This window comes from Sminthopsis crassicaudata, chromosome 5 (genome assembly GCF_048593235.1).
Source record: "Sminthopsis crassicaudata isolate SCR6 chromosome 5, ASM4859323v1, whole genome shotgun sequence".
Classification (NCBI taxonomy): Eukaryota; Metazoa; Chordata; class Mammalia; order Dasyuromorphia; family Dasyuridae; genus Sminthopsis; species Sminthopsis crassicaudata.
Window position 1 is genome coordinate 254694392 of NC_133621.1, and position 21040 is coordinate 254715431.

Here is a 21040-nt window from a genome sequence, read left to right on the forward strand (position 1 = left end):
GATGATCAGAATTAAGTGACTTGCCCAGGGTCACACAGCTAGTAAGAGTCAAGTGTCTGAGGCTAGACTAAACCAGAATTTTACCAAGAAGACCCCAAATGGGGTCACAAAGAGTTGGATACAACTAAAATAACTGAATAACATAATTATTAAGAACTAGATTTGGAATTAAAGGACCTTTGTTTTAAATGGCCCTCTGTTACTTACTAAATAAATACTTTGTCCCTCAGCATCCTCATCTGTAAAACTTGGAGTTATACTATTATGAATCATTACAATCCCTTCTAAGATCACTCTCATTTTTTTTAAAAAGATTGCTACTTGATAGTTTTTCTTTTGTGTATGTGTGCATATGTATAGGCATTTATTCAGTTAAGTATTTGTTTCTTTAGTTAGTTCAGTCATTGCAGCTATAAACAACTTTTCATGATCCCATTTAGAGTTTTCTTGACAAGGATACTAGGGTGATTTGCCATTTTCTTCTCCAGATCACTTTCCAGCTGAGGAAACTGAGGCAAACAGAGTTAAGTAACTTGCCTGCAGTCATATGTATCTGAGGCAGGATTTGAATTATAGGCAGAAGAGTGAGCCTTCCTGATTCCAAGCCTAATATTCTATTCACTGTGCCACCTAGATGCTCCCTTTCAATTATGGAATGCTCATAACCAGAGAAGTTCTGGTTAGAATATTCCTAATTAGTAAAGTCCTTTGTTAAAATTTAAAGACAAGGGTTATAAGGTCTCCACGCCCCTGATGCAATTTTCGAGGGAAGAAAAAAAAAAACAGAAGAGGAGGAAGAAAAGATGAAGAATGAAGGTGTCTTTGTGCCAAGTTGTCAGAAAGACCACTGCAGGGATCTGGCGTTGGGAAGCTTTAGCCTGGCACTTTCTACTTCTCTGTGTAAATACAAAAAAGCTTTTCGTGCTTCCTTTATTTTTTATACAAAGGAATCATTGCTTACAGCCAGCTGCTTTGCAATTATAACCCTGCCAAGAAAGCATAATTTAACATTGGAAGTGCCTAAGGGAAATAGGGCTGTTACAGCATTATAGAGCATTAAAAGAGTTCTATGACATATTATTACATTCAGTCCCCAACTTAGAAATAGGTTGTATAGAAAAAGTTCTGTTGAGTCAGTTGTTTGAAATTCAGAATGAGTTTTTACCTAGGTTTAAATCCTGTTTGGTACTTGCCATCTGTGTAATTTTGCCTCAGTTTTCTTATTTTCTTATTTTAAAATGAAGGGTGGTTGGACTACATGATCTTTGAAGGCCTTCTCCATGATTGAATGTTTCTCTAAAAATATTGCTATATAATGCCATGTAGGTCCATAAACTAGCCAATGAAATCCCATAATTAATGTACTTAAAAAATAGAAAAGCATCCACTATGTTCTGAAGGAGACACATTCCACTACTGGATAGTTCTAATCTGTTTAAGGAGAAAACAGAGCTTAATTTTGCCCATTTGAAACTTCCTCCTATTTCTCCTAGATCTCTTGGGCCATGTAGAACAAATGTTTTCCACATCATAGCTGTTTAAGCTCTCCTGTCCTCCCTAAAATGTCTCTGTTCCAGGAAAACTATCCTCAGATATGTATCCCTATGCCCCTACAGAAAAAGAAGGGAGATGGTGGGGAAGAGACATTGGGTTAAGCATTCTTTTCCCTATAACCCAGAACGACTTGGTTGATAGCAGAGGGTAAAGGGTTAGAGGGGGGGAGGGAGGTACAAGTGTCTCAGGGCAAGATAAAGCTTATACAGTATATAAGCAAAACTTCATATTATATAAAATCTCTAAGTTGAAGGTTTATAACTGAGAGAGTCCCTATATGTAGTCTCCAAAAATGCTATGGTGAAATATTCTGTGAAATACAGAATAAATTAAAAAAATTTCCCTAAAGGTGTTCATCTGTGATACCAAAGTACTACTATAATTTTACTATAAAAATATGAGTTTCAATGACAAACTACATCACCAGAACCCCCCCCAAGAAATAGAAAAACAATTTAGGAGACCCTGAGCTATATCATAAGTAAAGTGTGCTTTCAGGAATCACAGAGAGGAGAGACAGGAGAAGGAAGAGGAACATGTCTGGGAAGAAGAAGACAGAGGAAGGGATTGCTTCTAGAATCCCCTGGAAATTAACCAGGCCAGGTTCCCTACTCATTCCCTCTAAGGCTGTAGAGGGACATTTGACTTTTGCCCCAAAGCAAAAGTTCAGTCTTTGAGGGTGGTCTCACAAAGAGATACCATATTATTGTTTCAGAGGGAAAATTGAATCATTCTATTGTCACCCTAAATAAGGAATCCTTTACCTACTTGCTTATGTAAGACATTGTTTTAATAGGATGAGAATTTAATAGCATGAAAATAAGGGGGAAAGAATCCTTTAGGTAATCCAGTGTCTAAAATTCTTTTATATTAGTGGTTAGAGAGCAGGTCTGGGAGTTAGGAGGACCAGAGTTCTCTTAATCCTGTTTTTCTCAATTTCCTCACCCATAAAATGAACTGGAGAAGAAAAGTGGCAAATCACTACTTTGGCAAGAAAATCCCAATGGGGTCACAAAGGATCATACATGACTAAAAAGATAAACAACAATACATTGAAGAGCAATTTTTCTGATATCGTAGATGAACTATAAAGGGACCTTAAGAAACCATCTAGACCAACTCTCAGATTTTAAAGTTGAGGAAATAAGATTCAGAGAGAGGTGACAGCTCCATACTGCTAAAACATGGAAATGTCAAGGTTTTTTTTTCCTTCCAGAATCACAATTCTGAATATAAATCAATGCCATCACAACATATATAAGTTAATTGCAAATTTCAGTTGCCTAGAATTTTTCCCCCACTCCCATAAGGTCTGGGATAATCCTTTTCTTCATTCTTAAGAAGCTACACACTTTGGGATCCTTCATATATACTAGCCAACTTTTGAAATGCTCTCCCAATCTGTAGATCTTTATTAACTGGACTTTTGGTTTCAAAAACTTGATAAATCATAGCTTTGACTCACACAGTATCCAAAAATATCTTATTCATAAGATTCACCTCAGTAGTCCTGATATCACTTTATAGCTGTGTATAATCTGATCTGTTGATTTCAAGAGTAAGAGGAAATTGAGGGGGCATAAAGGGAATGGGGAATGGAGATCTTGAATTACTTTAGAGATTCCCACACCAATATTATATCACATAAAAGGCACTGAAAGAGCTATTTCTGTTCTGGTCCCTATCATGCACCATTAAATTCTTTACATTATGAACAAGATGTTAGGTATGGAAATATGAACCTCTTAAATCCATACTCATTCTTTAACTCCTTAGGGAGCTTATATTCTATCAAGGGAAACATTTACACTTATAAGTAAATACAAAAACATATACAGATCAATACAAGGTAGTTTAGGGGTGGGAGATAAAGAATAAACAGCTAGTGAAGGGGTTGAAGGGTCCAAAAAGGTCTTGGGTACTAAGTACTAAGATGGTACTTGAGCTGCTACATAGATTATTATTATCTAACCCACAGGTTCTCATCCTTTTGAGACCCCTTTGACAATGACACATAAAACTATGGGCCCCTTCTCAGAATAATGCTTTTAAATACATAAGATAAAATGTAGAGAATTATAAAGGAAACACATAATATTGAAAGCTGCTTATCAAAAAAAAATTTAATAGTTCAAATAATCCATGGTTAAGAATCCCAGATCAAAGTTTCAGCTCTTGAATTCTATTTCTGATTGAAGTTAATCAGTTGCCATAGAAACAAATAGGCCTCTTGCTAATGGTTTAATCCAGTTTAACCCAACTGAAATAGAATAAATTCATATGCTTCTTTAGATATGAACCATTTCAAAACCTTAAGAATTCTAAGATTAGATCTTGCATCAAAATTTTTGCCCAATTTTTGTTTTTATTTTATTATATCATGAAAGCTAAAACAACATGTATGTGTATATATTATTCATTCATATTTTTAGTTGTTTTCTGCTCTAGAATATTAGTATTTAGAGGGTAATTTGTTAAATCTTCATAAAGATCATTGCCTTGTAGACTAGAAGAATCATTTTATAAGAAAGGAAAGTATCAATTTTTATCAAAAAATTTCCAGACCTGTTTAACTTGATTCAAGGCCTTTTTACCTTAATATTTTATAAATACTACATTCCTTATCCTTACCTACAGCTTTTAGAGTAGAATCTCAAATATAAGTTTTCTCAACTGGAGCAAAAAAAAAAGTTGAGATAATTGTGGAAAAGTATATACCTAGAGACACAAAGGACATCCCAAGCCAGAGTACAATCATCCTGAGAAAAGGGTTGTTTGACCTGCACCACCACCTTCAAGTATTGAAGGAAGATGGACTCTAAGAGAGGGGCACCAAAGGTATGGAACTATGGTGGCAAACTCCAATTCCAGAAAGAGTTGAATTATGTAGCCATCGGAAGATCATAATATGGTAATATGCAGAGATAGCATTTGTCCCATGGAAAAATTGTTGTTTCCCATCCCCATCCCAGTTATTGACAGCCTGAGACAAAACCTTATTTCTCCTAGTTATAGCCGTGTAAGAGTAAAGATACCTACAACAACCTAGTCCATTGAAAAGGCTTAGATGAAAGTTTGGAATGATTTGGTCATGGTATCGTAAGAAACTAAAACTACTATCCCTCTTACAAAAGAAAGGAAACCTTTAAGTCAGACTAGCTTGGAGGGGAGAGGAAGAAGCTACATGATGAATGAGAGATGAGAGTCCAGAATTTACAAAAATATAAACAAAGTTGACAGGCTCAAGATATATCTTGTATCTGAACACATTGTACTTTAGCTGCTCTGTATTATTATTATAAAGGAAAATTCTTTCCAATATTGTTTCCTGGAAGGGAAAAGTTAATGTAGTACAAAGTAAGAGATAAGCAGACATTATAAAAGAGATTGAACTTTCTTACAGAGTTATATATTTTCCTTTAAGAGAAAAAAAAAGATAAATGAATCCAGGGAAAGAAAGCAAAATGCCCTAAGTCCTACACAGCTTCAGAGTAGAGAGAGTGAATTTACAATGAAGATTTGTGTCCCTAAAGGAGCAAGTCTTGGGAAGGCAAAGATTTGGGGGGGTTTTTGTTTTTTATTTTTTGTCTTTTTTCCCCCATGAACTTGGCAAAGACAATTCTAGAGCACAGCTGCAATTACACAGCTCTGAATTTTGCATCTTTCCCCACGCTGTTTACAAGCTTCAAAAAAGCCAATCAGTTCCTGGCTGTTTGGAGTGAGGACTGATCTGCTGCAGTTGCCAATAATGGGACATTAATGGGTCTCATTAAATTCTATTTTGTCATTTCAACTAAACTTTCTCCTCTTAAGCAGTCAACAGGACTTCCAAGGCACCAGGAAATTTTGAACTGCTGAGATTGAATATAATTTGTTTTCTAGGAAAAGTAGTTTGTAGACACCAAAAACAGAGGAAACTACTCATTTTTACTTATTTAAAATACACAAGCTTGTTTTGCAATGCAGGTATTCCTGACTTTACGCCATAAATAATATATACATATATATATGGAAGGATAGATTTAGAACTGGAACTTAGAACTCAGAGGTCATCTGGTTCAACCCTCTCTATTTACAAAAGAGGGAATCCAAGCCATGAGAACTTAATTGAGTAGTCCAAAGTCATATAGGTAATAAGAGACAGAACTGAAGATTTGAACCTATGACCCCTGGCTTGGTTTGGTCTAACCTTTTTTTCCATTACACAATATATCCTACTGTTCCTAAAAAAGTTAAGTGGAAATCAAAATTTTATGAATCTAATAACAAAATGTGCTATGAGAGGTCACTGTTTAATAGAATCCTGTGATTAATCCTTTGGGGAAGCAACATATCCAAGGCTTATTTATATGTAAAATATTAGCCAGTCCATCATGACCATTTGTTAAGTACTCACTATAAGTCAAATACTGTACTAAATACTTGGAAATATAAAGAAAAAAGTAAAATATTGGCCCTGCCCTCACAAAACTCACATTCTAATGGGGAATACCAACATGAAAATCACCAAACATATATAAGATATACACAGAATAGAGGAAAGGTACATTCAAGAAGGAACACCACTAGCAGCTGGTGGGACTCAGAAAGGTCTCTTGCAGAGGGTAAAATTTGAGTTAAGTAAGGATGAGCGCAATATGGAGATGGGAGATGTAATGTTATGGAGGAATGTTGTGATAGTGGTGGCCATTCTAGTCCAGTCCAATTCTTCATGACTCTAATTCAGTGTTTTTTTTTTGGTTAAAGATATTGAAGTAGTTTGCCATTTCCTTCTCCAGCTCATTTTACAAATGAAAAAACTGAGACAAATAGGGAAAACGACTTGACCAGGTTCCCACAGCTGATGCTGAATTTCAAGTCAGGTCTTCCTGACTCCAACTCTAGGGGTGTCTACTGAGACAGCTAGCTGCGTATGGGGAGGTTATCTCACATAAAAACTATAAAGAAGAAACTCTCCAGTAATATATCTTCCCTAACACTTTTACAGCCTCTTTATCTGGCTGTTCTGTTCCAAAAGAAAGCATCTCAAACTTTCATTCTGTGCCTCAAGAATGAACACAGAAACAACCCACATAAAGCCCAAGAGTCAGGCTCAGTTTTTATCAGAATTATACTCAAGGACATTCTGTTGAATCCAGATAGGAGAGATTTTATTTTAAGATAGATCACCCACAGATATGGGCATTGTTCCAAAGCAACCTTAACCTGAGCCCCTGCCACAACCCCATAGGGCTTCTTTTTCCAGCCCTCAACTTTTTTCTACATTTCTTTTCAAATGACTCCAAGCTGGGTTTTGTTTTGTTTTGTTTTTTTTCTAAGCCCTGAGTTTAGGATTGGGCAGGGCCGGGCAAAACAAATCACCTTTTTGTTTCATGAAACTTTGACAGAGTCCTCATGGATCCCAGCGATTCTAATGGACATGATTTTAAGAACAATACCATACTCTAGTCCATGAACTGTGAGTAGTTTTGTGGGAGTCCTTGAACTTGGGTGAGAGATGGGGTGGGAATTATATATTTATTTCAATATAATTGCTTTTCTTTATGCATTTAAAAATATTATTTCAAGTGCTCCATAGGCCCTCTTGACTGCCAGGATACCAAAAAAGTTAAAATTCTTAGACTATTCCAATCCAATGCAATAAACATTTTTTAAGTGCTTCCTGTGACAGGCGCTGCACTAAACACTGAAGATACAGCTGATAAAATTCATCCTCTCTTTTATCTCAGTGATCAGTTTATGTGGACCTCTGCAATAAACTTGTGGGAGAACATGTTCAAGAATCATGTAGGATGTACAGGCATAGATGGGTCTCAACCAGTTTCACTAGAGGCAAAATCCCTTTCAATGGGATCACAGATTGACTTCTCATTCCTTGTGATTTTTAAAAAAGATGTCTAGGAATGAAGGGCAAGTAGCAAAGGATTGTGGGGACCCTGTTACCACCTTCTGTAAGGAGCCTCTTCCAATTCTCCAAGTTGCTGGATTAAATCAATCTTATTCAGATCAATGCTATAGGCTGCCAAGATGTATTTGGAGCCTAACTCCATCATCTATTACACTAGCTATTGTTCCCTGTTTTGTGTTATCTGAAAACGTGATAAGCTTGCCTTCTATGCCACTATCCAAATCATTAATAAAAATGTTAAGCAGCACGGGGCCAAACTTAGATCCCTAGGAGACTGTACTAAGGACCATGTTGACATTGAATCATCAACAATTTTGTCATTGAGTTTGGTCATCTCCCAGGTCTGAATCCATCCAACTGAATTATCATTTAATCCATATGCTTCCATTTTTACCTCAGAAATAGTAGGACACGCTTCATCAAAAGCTTTGATAAAATCTATGTAAATTATTTCCATAGCATTCTTTTTTTCTTCTAGATTAATAATATTGCCATAAAAATAAGGGAAATGAGTCTGGCTTGACTTGTTGATGAAATCATACTGACTTTTTATCATCAGTTTCTCTTTTAAAATGTTCACTCTCCTAAGTTATCTCTTTAATTCCATTTTAGATTATTCCCAAGAATCCAAGTCAAGTGATTGGCCTAGAGTTGGTAGAAAAATCTCTTCCTTTTTTGAAAATTCACATAACTTATTTTTCTCATCATGTTTTGCACTTTCCATAATATTTAAAATATTACTAAAAATGATTCAGCAGTCACATCTGCCAGTTCTTTCAATATCCAAGTACAGCCTCCATGGGGTCTATTACCTTGAACTAGACAAGGCAACTCTCTAATTTTTTTCTTTATTTATCTTTAACATCAATGGCATTAGTCATTTTGTTCTGTTTTTTGAAATGCAAATGTAATTCTTGTCAGAGAAAAGAGAAGCAAAATCATAAACAAGTGACTCTGCTTAGTATCATCACCCCACCTACCTCCAAGAAAAGGTGTTCTTTTTTCTTCTAATTTAACTGTTTTTAATTATCTTTTTTCTTTTTGTTGGGTTTAGCTTCCTTATCAGGCTCACCTTCTCATATTTCTGACACTCTTTTTATAAAACTACACTACCAGCCTCTTAAATTCATCTTTTGTTATCTAATTTTGCATCTGTCTTCTATACATTTCTCCTTTTTTTTTTTAACAATACTTAAGATTTAATTGGTAAAGAAAACTCTTTTATAAAGAAACCCTTTATACCAGCAATTCTCAAACATTTTGATCTTAGAATCTCTTTATAGTCTAAAAGATTGAGAACCCTTCCACAAGTTCCCTGTACCATACTTTGAGCACCACTGGACTTTGCCAATGCAGGTCAGCACTATTGCTTATACTCTCAACTACAGCACTGAAAATACCTTGACTAGGATCCCACAGTTAGGATGTGTCAAGAGTGAAACTTGAATTCAGGGTATCCCAACTCCAAAGTCAGCTGCTATGTTTTATAATTTTATGTTATCATCTATGGAATGTGGTAGAATGGCTCAACCAGTCTGCCATGCCACCAGAAAGGTGAAGAAACTATGTTCTAAATCATTTGTAAGATTCCTTCTAACTATATCTCTTATAAAAATGAATTCTACAGATGAAAAATTCAAGACCAGAGAATTCCCAACTTGTTCTCAGGGTCTCCTCCCCTGATCCCACCCAGATAGCTAGCTATTAGGCTCTTGTTCTTTTTCCAAGTACTAGTTTTGAATTCAGTTTGGACTCACAGGAAATAGTTGAGCTACTTCATTTGTGAAAGGGAAGCTTTGACATAGATGACTTTTAAGGTCCCCACCAACTTTAGGTCTGTGATTCTATATTCTATGACCTTTCAGATGATATATTCATATTTAAATAGGATTGATTAATATATAAGAAGGATGGGGCAGCTAGTTGGTGCAGTGGTTAGAGAACCAACCCTGAAGTCAGGAGGACCTGAGTTCAAATTTGGCATCAGACACTTAACACTCCTAGATGTGTAATCCTGGGCAAGTCACTTAACCCCAAATGTCATATATATATATATATATGGAAAGGATCATTGATTCCATCTCTTCCCACTCATTTTACAGATGAGGAAACTGAGAAAGTCAAATTTAACTGACTTGCCAGGGGTCACATAGCTAGTAAGTGTCTGAGGCCAGATTTGAACTCAGGAAAATGAATCTTCTTGACTCCAAGCCAGGCCATCTATCCCCACTTAATTAGCTCTTGCGTCAAAGGCCCTGCGTTCAAATTCTGCCCCTGCCATTTACTACCTTTGAGATCTTAGGCAAATCACTTATCACCTCTAAACCTCAATATCTTCATCTATAAAATTAGGTGGTTGGACTTGATATATCCTGGAATCCCTTCCAGATGAAAGTCTGTGATGTTTTGATGTTAATGTTCTAAGATTGTTTATTGTCTGAATCTCATTAAGCTACTCTGACTTGTTTTCAGTTCTGGGATATGGACCAGTGCTTGTTCTCATGGATGATTTCACAGAAAACAAAGGATCACTCAGTGACACTGTTGGGATTATACAGCAATCAATCCCTTTTCCCCTAGTGCCAACCATTTAGCTCTTTCCATGGCACCTTTGCCTAAATGAACCCAAGTGGAAAGAGTAGAGTATTTAAACTTGAGAACACAAATGCCATCACTGGCTTCAGACCCTGTGCCAATGCAAAAACACAGTCATTGTTGCTGTCATTGTGTTTATTTGTAAAGGTGCCAGCTAGTGGAGCAAGGGGAAGGCTTTACCAAACAAAGTCTCTTGCCATCAAGATATATTCATAGTGAAAAGGCCAAATTCCTTTACATTCCAGGATAGGGCTGCAGATGTATCTGTTTACACTGGGATTTCTAGTCATTAAGCAGCTCTTTTGTTGAAGGAGCTGATTATTGCTGGCTCACCAGCTTTGGTCTGTGTACATGTAAAAGTTTTTTGTTTTGATTTGGGGTTATTTTGAGAGGGGGAACAGTAATGATGGATTGCTTTCTCCTTTAGAAACCAGAAGACTTGAGCTCTATAGAAAAAATTAGCATGCATCATTCCAGAAGCAAATTTGTTCATATAGAAAAAAAATTAAGGCAACCCCAGGAAAAGCCTTGTTTCTCAAAAGGTATTTAGACTGGTATTTGTCCCAGTGATCTTTTGGAGATGCTAAGGGAACTCAGGGTTGATCATTAGAGGAGAGAAGTCCATCTCACCCCTGACTTTTGCTTCCTTTTAAAATTTTATTTTTAATTTATGGAATAAAACAAGCATTTCAATAATATACTACAAGAAAAAAAGATTTTATCATTTAAGCCTCCCAACAACCCTGTGAGAGAGAACTAGATCTATTAGTATCCATATTTGCAGATGAAGAAAATGAGGCTCAGGGAGGGATAATTATTTATATATAATATATATAAAATATGTATATATATATATATATATATATTATAGGACCATAAATACTGATTTGGAAAGTACCTTGGAAATATTTATGTTCAATTCCCTCATTTTACAGATGAGGAAACTGAGGCTCAGAGAAATGATTTAAAGAAATGATGAGCAGGATGATTTCAGAAAAGCCTTGAAAGACTTACATGAACTGAGGCTAAGTGAAGTAAGCAGAACCAAGAGAACATTGTATAGTAATAGTAATATTGTGTGATTATCCACTGATGAACTTGGCTCTTTCCAACAAAAAGGGAATTCAAGGCAATTCCAAAAAACTTGGGATGGAGAGAGGCATCTGCATCCAGAAAGAGGACTATGGGGTCTAAATGTGGAACACAACATAGTATTTTCATCTTTTTGTTGTTGTTGTTTGTTTGTCTGCTTTTTTTCCTTCCCATGGTTTTTCCTTTTTGATCTATTTTTTCTTTCACAGCATGACAAAAATGGAAATATGTTTAGAGGAATTGCACCTATATAGGATTACTTGCTGTCTTGAGGAGATGAAGGGTAGGGAGATAGAGAAAAATTTGGAACACAAGGTTTTGCAGAGGGAAGTGTTGGAAACTCTCTTTGCATGTATTTTGAAAAAACATTAAAATTGGGAAAGAAAAAAAAGAAATTTTTTACCTAGGACCATAGACTTAGAGTTGGAAAGGACTTTAAAGGTCTTCAAGGCCAACTTCCTTGTATAACAAATGTAGACACTGAAGCAGAGGTTAAGCAAATTAGTCAGGATCACATAGCCAGTATCAAAGACTAGATTTGAACTCAGGTCCTCCTGACTCCAATTCCAAAGGCAGAGGCAGAGCAGAGTGCTGGGCCTGGAGTCAGGAAGACCTAAATTCAAATCCAGCCTCAGACACTTACTAGGTATGTGATCAAGTCACTTAATCTTTGTCTGCCTCAGTTTCCTGAAATGTTAAAAAGAGATAGTAAAACCATCTACCTCCCAGAACTATTGTGAGAATCAAATAAGCATACATTCAGTGCTTATTTTCTTTTCTTTTCCTGAGATACTTTTACAAAAGTCTTTGAAACTAAATTTTAGCGCATAGCATTATACATAATAAGTGGCTAATAAATGCTTGTTTTCTTCCTTCCTCTTACTAGATTAAAAAATCCATTACAGAGTTGTTTCCCTATAAGGAGGTATCTGTCTCATTTATAAGTTTCCATCAGGAAGCAGAAAAATGTGTCCCTGAATTCCTAACTCTACTTCTCATTTGCTTTTCTCAGATCCCTATGTGAAGATTCATTTGATGCAGAATGGCAAGAGATTGAAGAAGAAAAAGACCACCATTAAGAAGAACACACTGAATCCCTACTATAATGAGTCATTCAGCTTTGAAGTACCCTTTGAGCAAATCCAGGTAATATCAAGCTCAATAATGTCTCTCCTATTTCAGTTCACTCCTCCAAACCTCCAAAATATCCAACACAGACCTCTTTAATTAGCAAGGGAAGTGTGCCTTCATTAACACCTGTGTTTCCATTTCCTTCCCATGATGCTTAGAAGATGATAAAGAACTGCAAAAGAGAGTCAATTTGTCAACCAGATCCACCCTTTCCTTGACTCCCCCTTTTACCTCTGCCCCAAAACACAGGGTGGGGAAAACCCAGGTATGAGTCATTTTGCCCTGAGTAGAAATGAATTAGAAAAAAAAGAATTGCATTCTGCAGTATCTTTCATCTTTAATTAGTATAAAAATTCATTAAGAGTCACAAGAGGAAAAAAAGAATAATTGATTAAAATTTGACCAATTGGAAATGGATATGTCAGTAGTTAAATAACAAGCCTACTTTCACCTTTCAGCAATAAGAGGAGAGGGAGGGGGAGAGGGAGAGGAAAAGAGTTCCTGTCTGGAAACCTTTAGAATGAGAAGTTGCAGCCATACTGATCATTTGTGGTCTTTTTCATTGGAGGCCTTTTCATGTTTGAAATACCATGTTTTGTAATGATAGGATGCAAATTCCAGCTTCCGACAGGCTCTCTATAGATAGGAGCCTTCTCCTGCTGCTTCTCAGTGGGTACCAGGGTCGATTGTTGTACTTGGAACAATATTATTCCTCTCTTTTAATGAAATAATTGATATAGGCAATCCCTTCAATACCAAAATAATTAGACCATGAACAGGAAGGGATGTCTGAAATAAAGGGGAGTTAATAAAGCTGCAGGGTGGATTTTTTAAACAATAGAGGTTGATTTTCTTATTCCTAAAATTGTTTTTGGACATAGTGTCTAATCAGTACATCATACCTTCATTCCCTTCAGAAGGCTTTTTTTCTTCTAGTGGGGAACAGGAGACTTATAAAGAGCAGAACAAGAAACAATAATTTTGATTACCCTGAGCCATAATAATTTCTAGGCAACTAGGGATTGTAGTGATTGGAGTGCTAGACCTTGAGTCAGGAAAATCATCCTCATGCAAACTACTGCAGTATCTTTGCCAAGAAAACTCCAAAATGGAGTCATGAAAATGGGGACATGACTTTAAAAAAAAAACTGATCAAGGGGCAGCTAGGTAGTACAGTGGAAAGAGCACCAGCCCTGAGGACCTGAGTTCAAATTTGGCCTCAGACACTTAACATGTCCTAGTTGTGTGACCCTTGGCAAGTCATTTAACCTCCAATCGCCTCGGGGGGAAAAAACTGAGCAAGAACAATAACAATTTCTAAGTTGGACTATATGTCCCCCACACTCAGTCAATAAGCATTTATAAGTACCTATTATTTGTCAGGTAAGTGGGTGTACAAATATGAATTAAAAGGATAATAGTTCCTGATCTCAAAGAGCTATATTCTAATAGAAGACAACACATAAAATGGAGTTGAAAAGTTGGGGGAAAGTTATTTACAACAGATAGTAAAGTCTAGAGAGACAGAAACTGAATCAGGAAATGGATGATTATTCTAAGCATTTTCTCAAATTGAGAGTCTCTGAAGAACTTCACCATTGGAAGAAGGTATCTTCAAGGGTGGAGAAATATTCCAGGGTGAAAAAATTAGTTGAGGCACAGGGGAAAAGTCCAAAAAGTGAGACTAAAGGAAATCATGTTGGAAGAATCAGCTAAATGGTGCAGTAGACAGAGTACTGGGCTTAGAATCAGCAACACCTGAATTCACATCCAATTCCCATTTGTCTTCGTTTCTTCACCTATAAAATGAAAATAAGAAGAGCAGTTACTTCCAGGATTGTTGAAAAGATCAAATGAGATAATATTTATAAAGAACTTAGCACATAGTAAGTGCTATGTAAATGCTATCTTTATTGTTGTAATTATTAGCTCTGTTAATTAGTATTATTACTTATACGGGCTTATTCTCACTCTACATGAACATCACCTCTAGACTTTCAACCTCTGAGTTAAAAAGATGGTGACCTTGCTCATTCACACTAGCTCACCTGCTTGTCAGTTTCAGTCCAGTCTAGGCATCCACATGGTCAACATAACATGTACTTTACATTTCTGTCCCATCATGTGCTAGAATTTCAGATGACGATGACTCCCACCTTCATCACAACCAACTTGAGTCAATGAACTCAGATGAAAAAATTACCTAAGATAGCCATTTCCTCTACCAATTTTTTTCAGTGTATATTATTTTGCACTTTGGGGTTTTAAGATCTTATTCCTCTGGTAACTAACACTGACATTTTTTTAATTCTGCAAAACCAAATAACAAAAGAGCAGCCACTGAGATTAAAAAAGACTACTACAATAAAGCTTCTCCTTGCAGCTACAATTCTACACCACCCTTAATTTAAAAATCCCCTTTTTTAAAGCCATCAATAGGAGGCAAAGCAAATCCGTGTGATCTGAAACATACACACATTAAATATAAAATATTTTTCTAGGGAAAGGTTGTGGAAAAGATAGTATTTTGTCAAGTCACAGAGATGTTGCAAAGTATGGGCTAGCTCTCTGGAGGGCTTCAGGGTCAGCCAGAGTCAGGATAAATCAAAGTCCTTGGTGTTTAGGGGGAGAAGTTAAAGAGGCAGCCAAGAATAATCCTGCATTCTTGAGTCCAGAGCCATTAGGCTCCCTCCTCCTCATCCTGCCTGGCCTCTCTCTCTTTGTGCTCTCCAATTCTTGTCAACAATTATCTTAACACCAAACATTCAGTAAGCACCAAACAATGAGAAGAGCCATTTTTCCAAACGTAAGCTAATAGAGTCATTATGTCACATCAAATAGGTAATTAACCTTAAGTGCTCGGTTGTCTGATTCAAGCATACCTTTTTTCAGAGTTTCAGCCCTCTACAAGATATAAAATATATTAAGCATAAAAATAATGTTTATCATGTTCTCCTTCCCTTTGCATAGATACATATTCTTTCTTTTAGGGATGGCTATCCATGTATTTCTTCACCCCTTTTATAATAAAATGCAGAAAAGAAGGGAGTAGAGTTTCCTCTACTTTGAGTTCCTAAGACCATCACAGAGTTCAGGATACATCTGAAATGGTTACCAAGTAGAGTTAGAGTTTTTAAAAACTAGGAACAACTTCTGTGAAGAAAATCTATGGAGCCCTTCTTCCCTTAGAGGTCACATCTTGAGTGTTCCTGGAAAAGCATATCCCTTCACAGGACTTGGGCTTCCAATAAATACTCCTTCTCTACTTCTGCAAATATGGAAATTTCATTTTAGCATTTGAGGAAATAAAGGTGATTCCCTTTAACTATGATTGAAATGCAATAGATTGCTTTAGAAAAAGTAGCCTAAAAGGTTCTATTAAAGAGGGTGGACAAGTGACATGTCTTTTAAAAGAATTTTTTCAAATGTAGCCCAAAATGAAATTTCTGTACTTGCTTTTCATCTGTAAAATAAGGTGCTTGCGTTAGATAATCACTAAAGTCCCTTGGAGTTCTGAATCCTGTGATCTGAACATCACATGACCAATATTGTCTTTTTTTGCTGTCTTCCCCAGTGTAGATAGAAAATACTATACTCTCCACACATATAGAGCTAGATTAAGTCAGCTAAGAAGGGAATTTATAAGATGCACTATGTTAGCTTTACTGCCACTGTGGGATAGTTTGCATTTTAATTCTAAAGTAACTCTTGATACACCATTCATAGCAGGACAGTCCACAGAATATAAACTTAGTAAGAGTTTATTAAGTGCCTATCATGTAGCAGGCGTTGTACTAACTCTAAGAATACAAATACAGACAAAAACAATCCCTGCCCTCAAAAAACTTAAATCTTGAAAGGGAAAATAACATATATATAAATAGATATATAGACAGTATTTTCTTGCTTGAGTGCTTCCAAAATGGCTGAAATTGCAACTACAGCTGAATGCCTTTTGTAATTACTTTTTTCATTCCTTCTTAACTTCCTTCTTAACCTAGCTATTTCTAGTCCTAAGAGCTATCACATGCAATGCTAATCAAGAAAATATTCTACTGAAGAACATGTGGTCAATATGTGCCCAAAGAAAATATGCCAGAGTGTAAGAAAAAAATCCATTAAAAAATAAGGTGGATTAAACAATATAAGAACATAAAAACCATTTTTAAATATACGAAATCTGGATTTATAATAATACCTGAGTTCAAATTTCCCCTCAGATACCTACTAGCTATGACCCTAAGTACCTCATGTAACCTGTTTGCCTCAGTGTTATCATCTGTAAAATGGGAGAGATAATAGCATGCATCTCTCAAGATTTTTTTGAGGTTAAAATCAGATAATAATTGTAAAGTACTTACCATAGTCCTTGCACATAAAAAGAACTATATAAATGTTAGTTATTATTATATAAGGGAAGGAAATATATACTCTATTCAAATAAGTTCATATAAGAGATATTATCAAATAATTTCTGATGAACTTGAGGCAAATTCAAAACGTAAGTAATTGATATCACCAAAATTAGTCTTCTATTTTGAAGAAAGGAATACCTTTAGGTAATAATAAAGTCATTACAGATCAGTACTTTGTACTTGGTGAAGTACTTAATGAATGTTTGATGACTGATAACTTTTTAAAAATTAGAATAATTTTTAAAAATATATTTAATTGATGACTTTTGTCTTTGCATGGATTATTTCCCATTGCAGCCCAGACTGAGGCCTCCCTTGTGACAATGAAAAACAAATAAAAACTTGTGAACCAAACTCCCCCTAATAAAATGTTCATGGAGCATATTTTCTACTTGAGGAAGACAAGAATAAAAGAAAGTTCAACTATAGGGCAGATGGAAAGACACAGGGGACTGAGGGAACAACGGTGGTTGGATAGGCAAGGCCATTGACCATTCTGTATTCATTTTGTTTGATTTCCAGCCCCTTTGAACATAGAATGCTTTTATCAGGAAGAATTGGCTCCAATCTCTTTGTGACCTCTTTGTTCTTTTTTTCTTTTCTCCCTTTTTAGAAAGTGCAAGTTGTGGTAACTGTTTTGGACTATGACAAGATTGGCAAGAACGATGCCATCGGCAAGGTCTTTGTGGGCTACAACAGCACCGGCGCAGAGCTGCGACATTGGTCAGACATGTTGGCCAATCCCAGGCGACCCATTGCACAGTGGCACACCTTACAGGTAGAGGAGGAGGTGGACGCCATGCTTGCTGTCAAGAAATAAAGGGAACAAAAGAAGCCTTTCTGCATTTGCCCACATAGTGCTCTTTAGCCAGTATCTGTAAATACCTCAGTAATATAGGTCCTTTCATTTCCAGCCATGCATTCCTAACCCAAATTAGTACTCCTTCAAATCCTATTTTAATTTGCACAACTTTAAATGTAGAGAGCCCCCTAAGACCTTTATCACCCCACTGCCCCCCAGATCTACTCTTCTTTTAAGCAATATGATGTGTAGATAGAGCATGACAGAAATTATTTATTGTATCACACTGTTGTATATAGCAGTATGCTAAAAATTTATTTCTAGTTTGTGTATTTGTATGTTGTAAGAGTTTCCTAATCTGTGTATATCTAGATGTTTTTAATAAGATGTTCTATTTTAAATTATGTAAATTGACTGAGATATAGGAGAGCTGATAATATATATTAGGGTTAAATATTGTATCGTCTGCATTCCAGCAAAAATTCCAACTTGTAAGGCACTAGTACAGTTACAGTGACATCTTAAAGGACAACAAATCTGAGCTTTCAACTGAACCATTCAAATAACTGGATATTCTTAAAACTGCACACTTGGAGGGGGTAAATCCCATTTTGTAGAATTCTTTTACAGGCAACTTAGCATGATCTGAGCAGCTCCATAGCTGACCTCAAGGAATCGTAGCCACAAGTCAATAGAGTCCAGTTATCCCTTCCACATCTCGATTTTCCCCATCTTGGTTTCAATATATTATGTGTCAGCATAAGAAATTAAATGGGAATTTTTTGGGCATTTTACAAAAAGCTGAAAATGACACAAGAATGCCAGCAGATGACATAGAATAAGTTTAGAAATGCAGAATTGTTATTAAAAGAAAAAGGTATTCTAGTAGACTCTGGCATCAAATGAGAAAAGGCTAAGTCCTCATATGATTTCCTAAAGCCAAATGAAGGTGAAGGATTTAGCCCTACAGATTTTACATGAGATTTTCCATCAAAATAGGAGGGTTAGGGGAACTGTGCCCCTATCCTCCTTAATGTGGAAGGGATAACTGTATCATTTGTCTGTCTGTATATACTTTAAAAAGCTGAAATTCTGGCTTTACACGTAATAGTCAAGGAAGCAGTTGAATGGAAGGAATTATTTCTTATTATTGCACCTAGAGTAAATAATATGATGGTGTTTGGTGGGGTGTGTGTGTGTGTATGTGTGTACATGTATTTCACTGGGGAGGGAAAGACTGGGGGGGAGAAATCAGCATTTATGAAATACCACCTGACCATTCAAGAAGAAGCTCTCCGTGCTTACCTTTATATAAAATGTGCATCCTGGGAATTCTATTGGAGATTTCCCATTCTGGATGAATTCTTAATGGGTTTGCACATTAGACTTTATAACAAAATATTTTATTATATAAAATCAGATTAGAAGGAATGCAGAATATTTTTAAACACAGCAACCTGTGCTTATTACACAAAATGACTTTGTGGTCAACAGTATTGTAATCCCATTGAGACAAAAAAAAAAAAAAAAAAAAAAAAAAAAAGGACAAAATTTAGCCATAGTTCTGAATGCACTTCAATAAAGCCAAAACAAACAGCTAGTGATCTTTTTATATGCTCTTTATACTGAAATGAGTTTTAATTTGTCCTTTAAAAAAAAGATGAAACTAAACAAAGAACAAGTTCTAGAAAACTGAAGCAACCTCTTATGTATACTAGATGCTCGTTTCAGGAAGAGTTTTTAAATGTTTTCAATGTTATTATGTAGTAATGGCACTATTATGAAGCTATTCGTCATTCCATAAGAGTCTTAAAAGACTGCTCTGTGTATCACTGTGACTGCCTTGTGTGCTTAGAAATCTAGTTTTCTCAGTGGATAGCAATCAATTTATTCCTTAGTGATATTGTTATAATACTGCCGTTCCCTTCTATACTGCACTGCCGGAGGCCCACGTAGCACCAACAGTTCTAGTTACAAATGGACCAATCCAGAACTGAAGAGCTACGCACTGGACAGGGAAATTTCAGAGAATGGGTGGACCACACAGCATATTGTTGAACACTGTGCAATATTCCATACCTTAACCCACCCTGGTAGGTCATTGCCTTATTAAATTAAGGGCAATCTACCATCTCATTCTGCATCAAACTCCTTTTCCACATCACTTCAGATTTTCTCTTTCTATCTCCCAAGACCAAATTTTGGGTTGACCAGGCTAGAGACAGCAACAATTCTCTGAAGTGAAAGTTCATTTTCCTGACAAATAAGAAACATATTACCTTGGCCTTGTGTTCCAAATTTATTATACTTATCTTCTTACCAGCATGCCATGTTCCTCATTGATTCCAAGGAAAATCAGCTAGGGCTGCCAGACAAAAGTCTTGAGGCATTCCAAGCTATCTCCTAATGAATAGAGATCCTTTCTTTATATTTTCTCAATAAAGGATCAGGTGCGTCCTTTGGTTGTTCAGCCCAGTCAAGGCAAACGCCACCAAACTCTTTGGAACTGGGACAAGCACAGAATGAAGAATCAAGATTGCAGAGAGAGGGAGGACAATTCTCTCTCCTGACTTTATTGTCCCTAAGCCATAATTTCCTTTTCATTCATTTCCCATGGAGGAGGCATTCTAGGAGAATAAATGCCTCTGTGTAGGGAGGAAAAAGTCAAACAGGACTTCTTTTCATCCATTTTAAGGGACCAAACCCTACCAAAGAGAGGGGCAAGGTTGACTTTTAGATTGTTGTTTGTGCATAACAGAATTTAACTTCATCATATCCAGCTTTGAGTTGTTCACATAGAACCCAGAAGCAAGCAGGTTCTAGCTGCCAGATAAATACACATTCTCTATCGCATTAAGTACTCTTAATGTATTCTCTTCCAACACTGCCAGACACACTGTTGCCGTAGTAGAATTGGTTGGTACTCTCTGCCATCATTCCCATGACAGTGACTGAACCTGCTTTTTTGACCACGATGACCATCCATCCTCAGATAAGCCACATATACCTTTCTGACAAAGCTGTGTAAAGTATTAGAAATCTGATGCTGTAGAGAGATCCTAGTTGCCTTTGTGTATATTTACTGCCTGCTTGAGTGTTCCTATATGTGGGTTTTCTCTGTATCTTGTAGAAACGTTGGGGTGTTCTATCCTGCCATAACGGCCCGTGGCCCACGAGCCGACAACTTTAGCTGTATTTTACCTTCATTTTTTGATGAGGTGGTTAAAATTTTGTTTCACTTTGTGTAGTGAATCCCACAGTAGTTTTCTGATTGTTGTTACCAATGACTTGACCTATTCCACAGATATTCAATAAAAATGTTTTATTTCCTGTTGATGTCGCTGTGTTTTCATTCTTTTCTTGCCCCTTTCCCCACCTTGAGCTGTGGAATAAGTAACTCTATCTCTTTTCCTAAGTCAATGGCCTGTTATTTTGGGGTTTTGGTGGAAGCAGTTGGGGAGCCAAATAAAAGCCTGCAGCTGAATGCCAGCTTTTGTCTCACATCAATGGATATGGAGTTGACTGAGGGGAAAACAAAGCCTG

The 21040-nt window shown here is 36.4% G+C and overlaps 1 protein-coding gene across 9 annotated transcripts in view; it reads left to right on the forward strand.

Moving 5' to 3' along the window:
• The window catches only part of SYT1 (synaptotagmin 1), a 662757-nt gene extending 641926 nt beyond the window's left edge, over nucleotides 1-20831 (forward strand). For all 9 annotated transcript variants that reach the window (XM_074270846.1, XM_074270847.1, XM_074270840.1 and 6 more), the window contains 2 exons: nucleotides 12162-12295; nucleotides 17309-20831. In XM_074270846.1, the coding sequence (XP_074126947.1) occupies nucleotides 12162-12295; nucleotides 17309-17515 (341 nt within the window). In that variant the 3' untranslated portion in view covers nucleotides 17516-20831. The remainder of the gene's footprint in view (nucleotides 1-12161; nucleotides 12296-17308) is intronic.
• The last annotated feature ends 209 nt before the right edge of the window (nucleotides 20832-21040 follow it).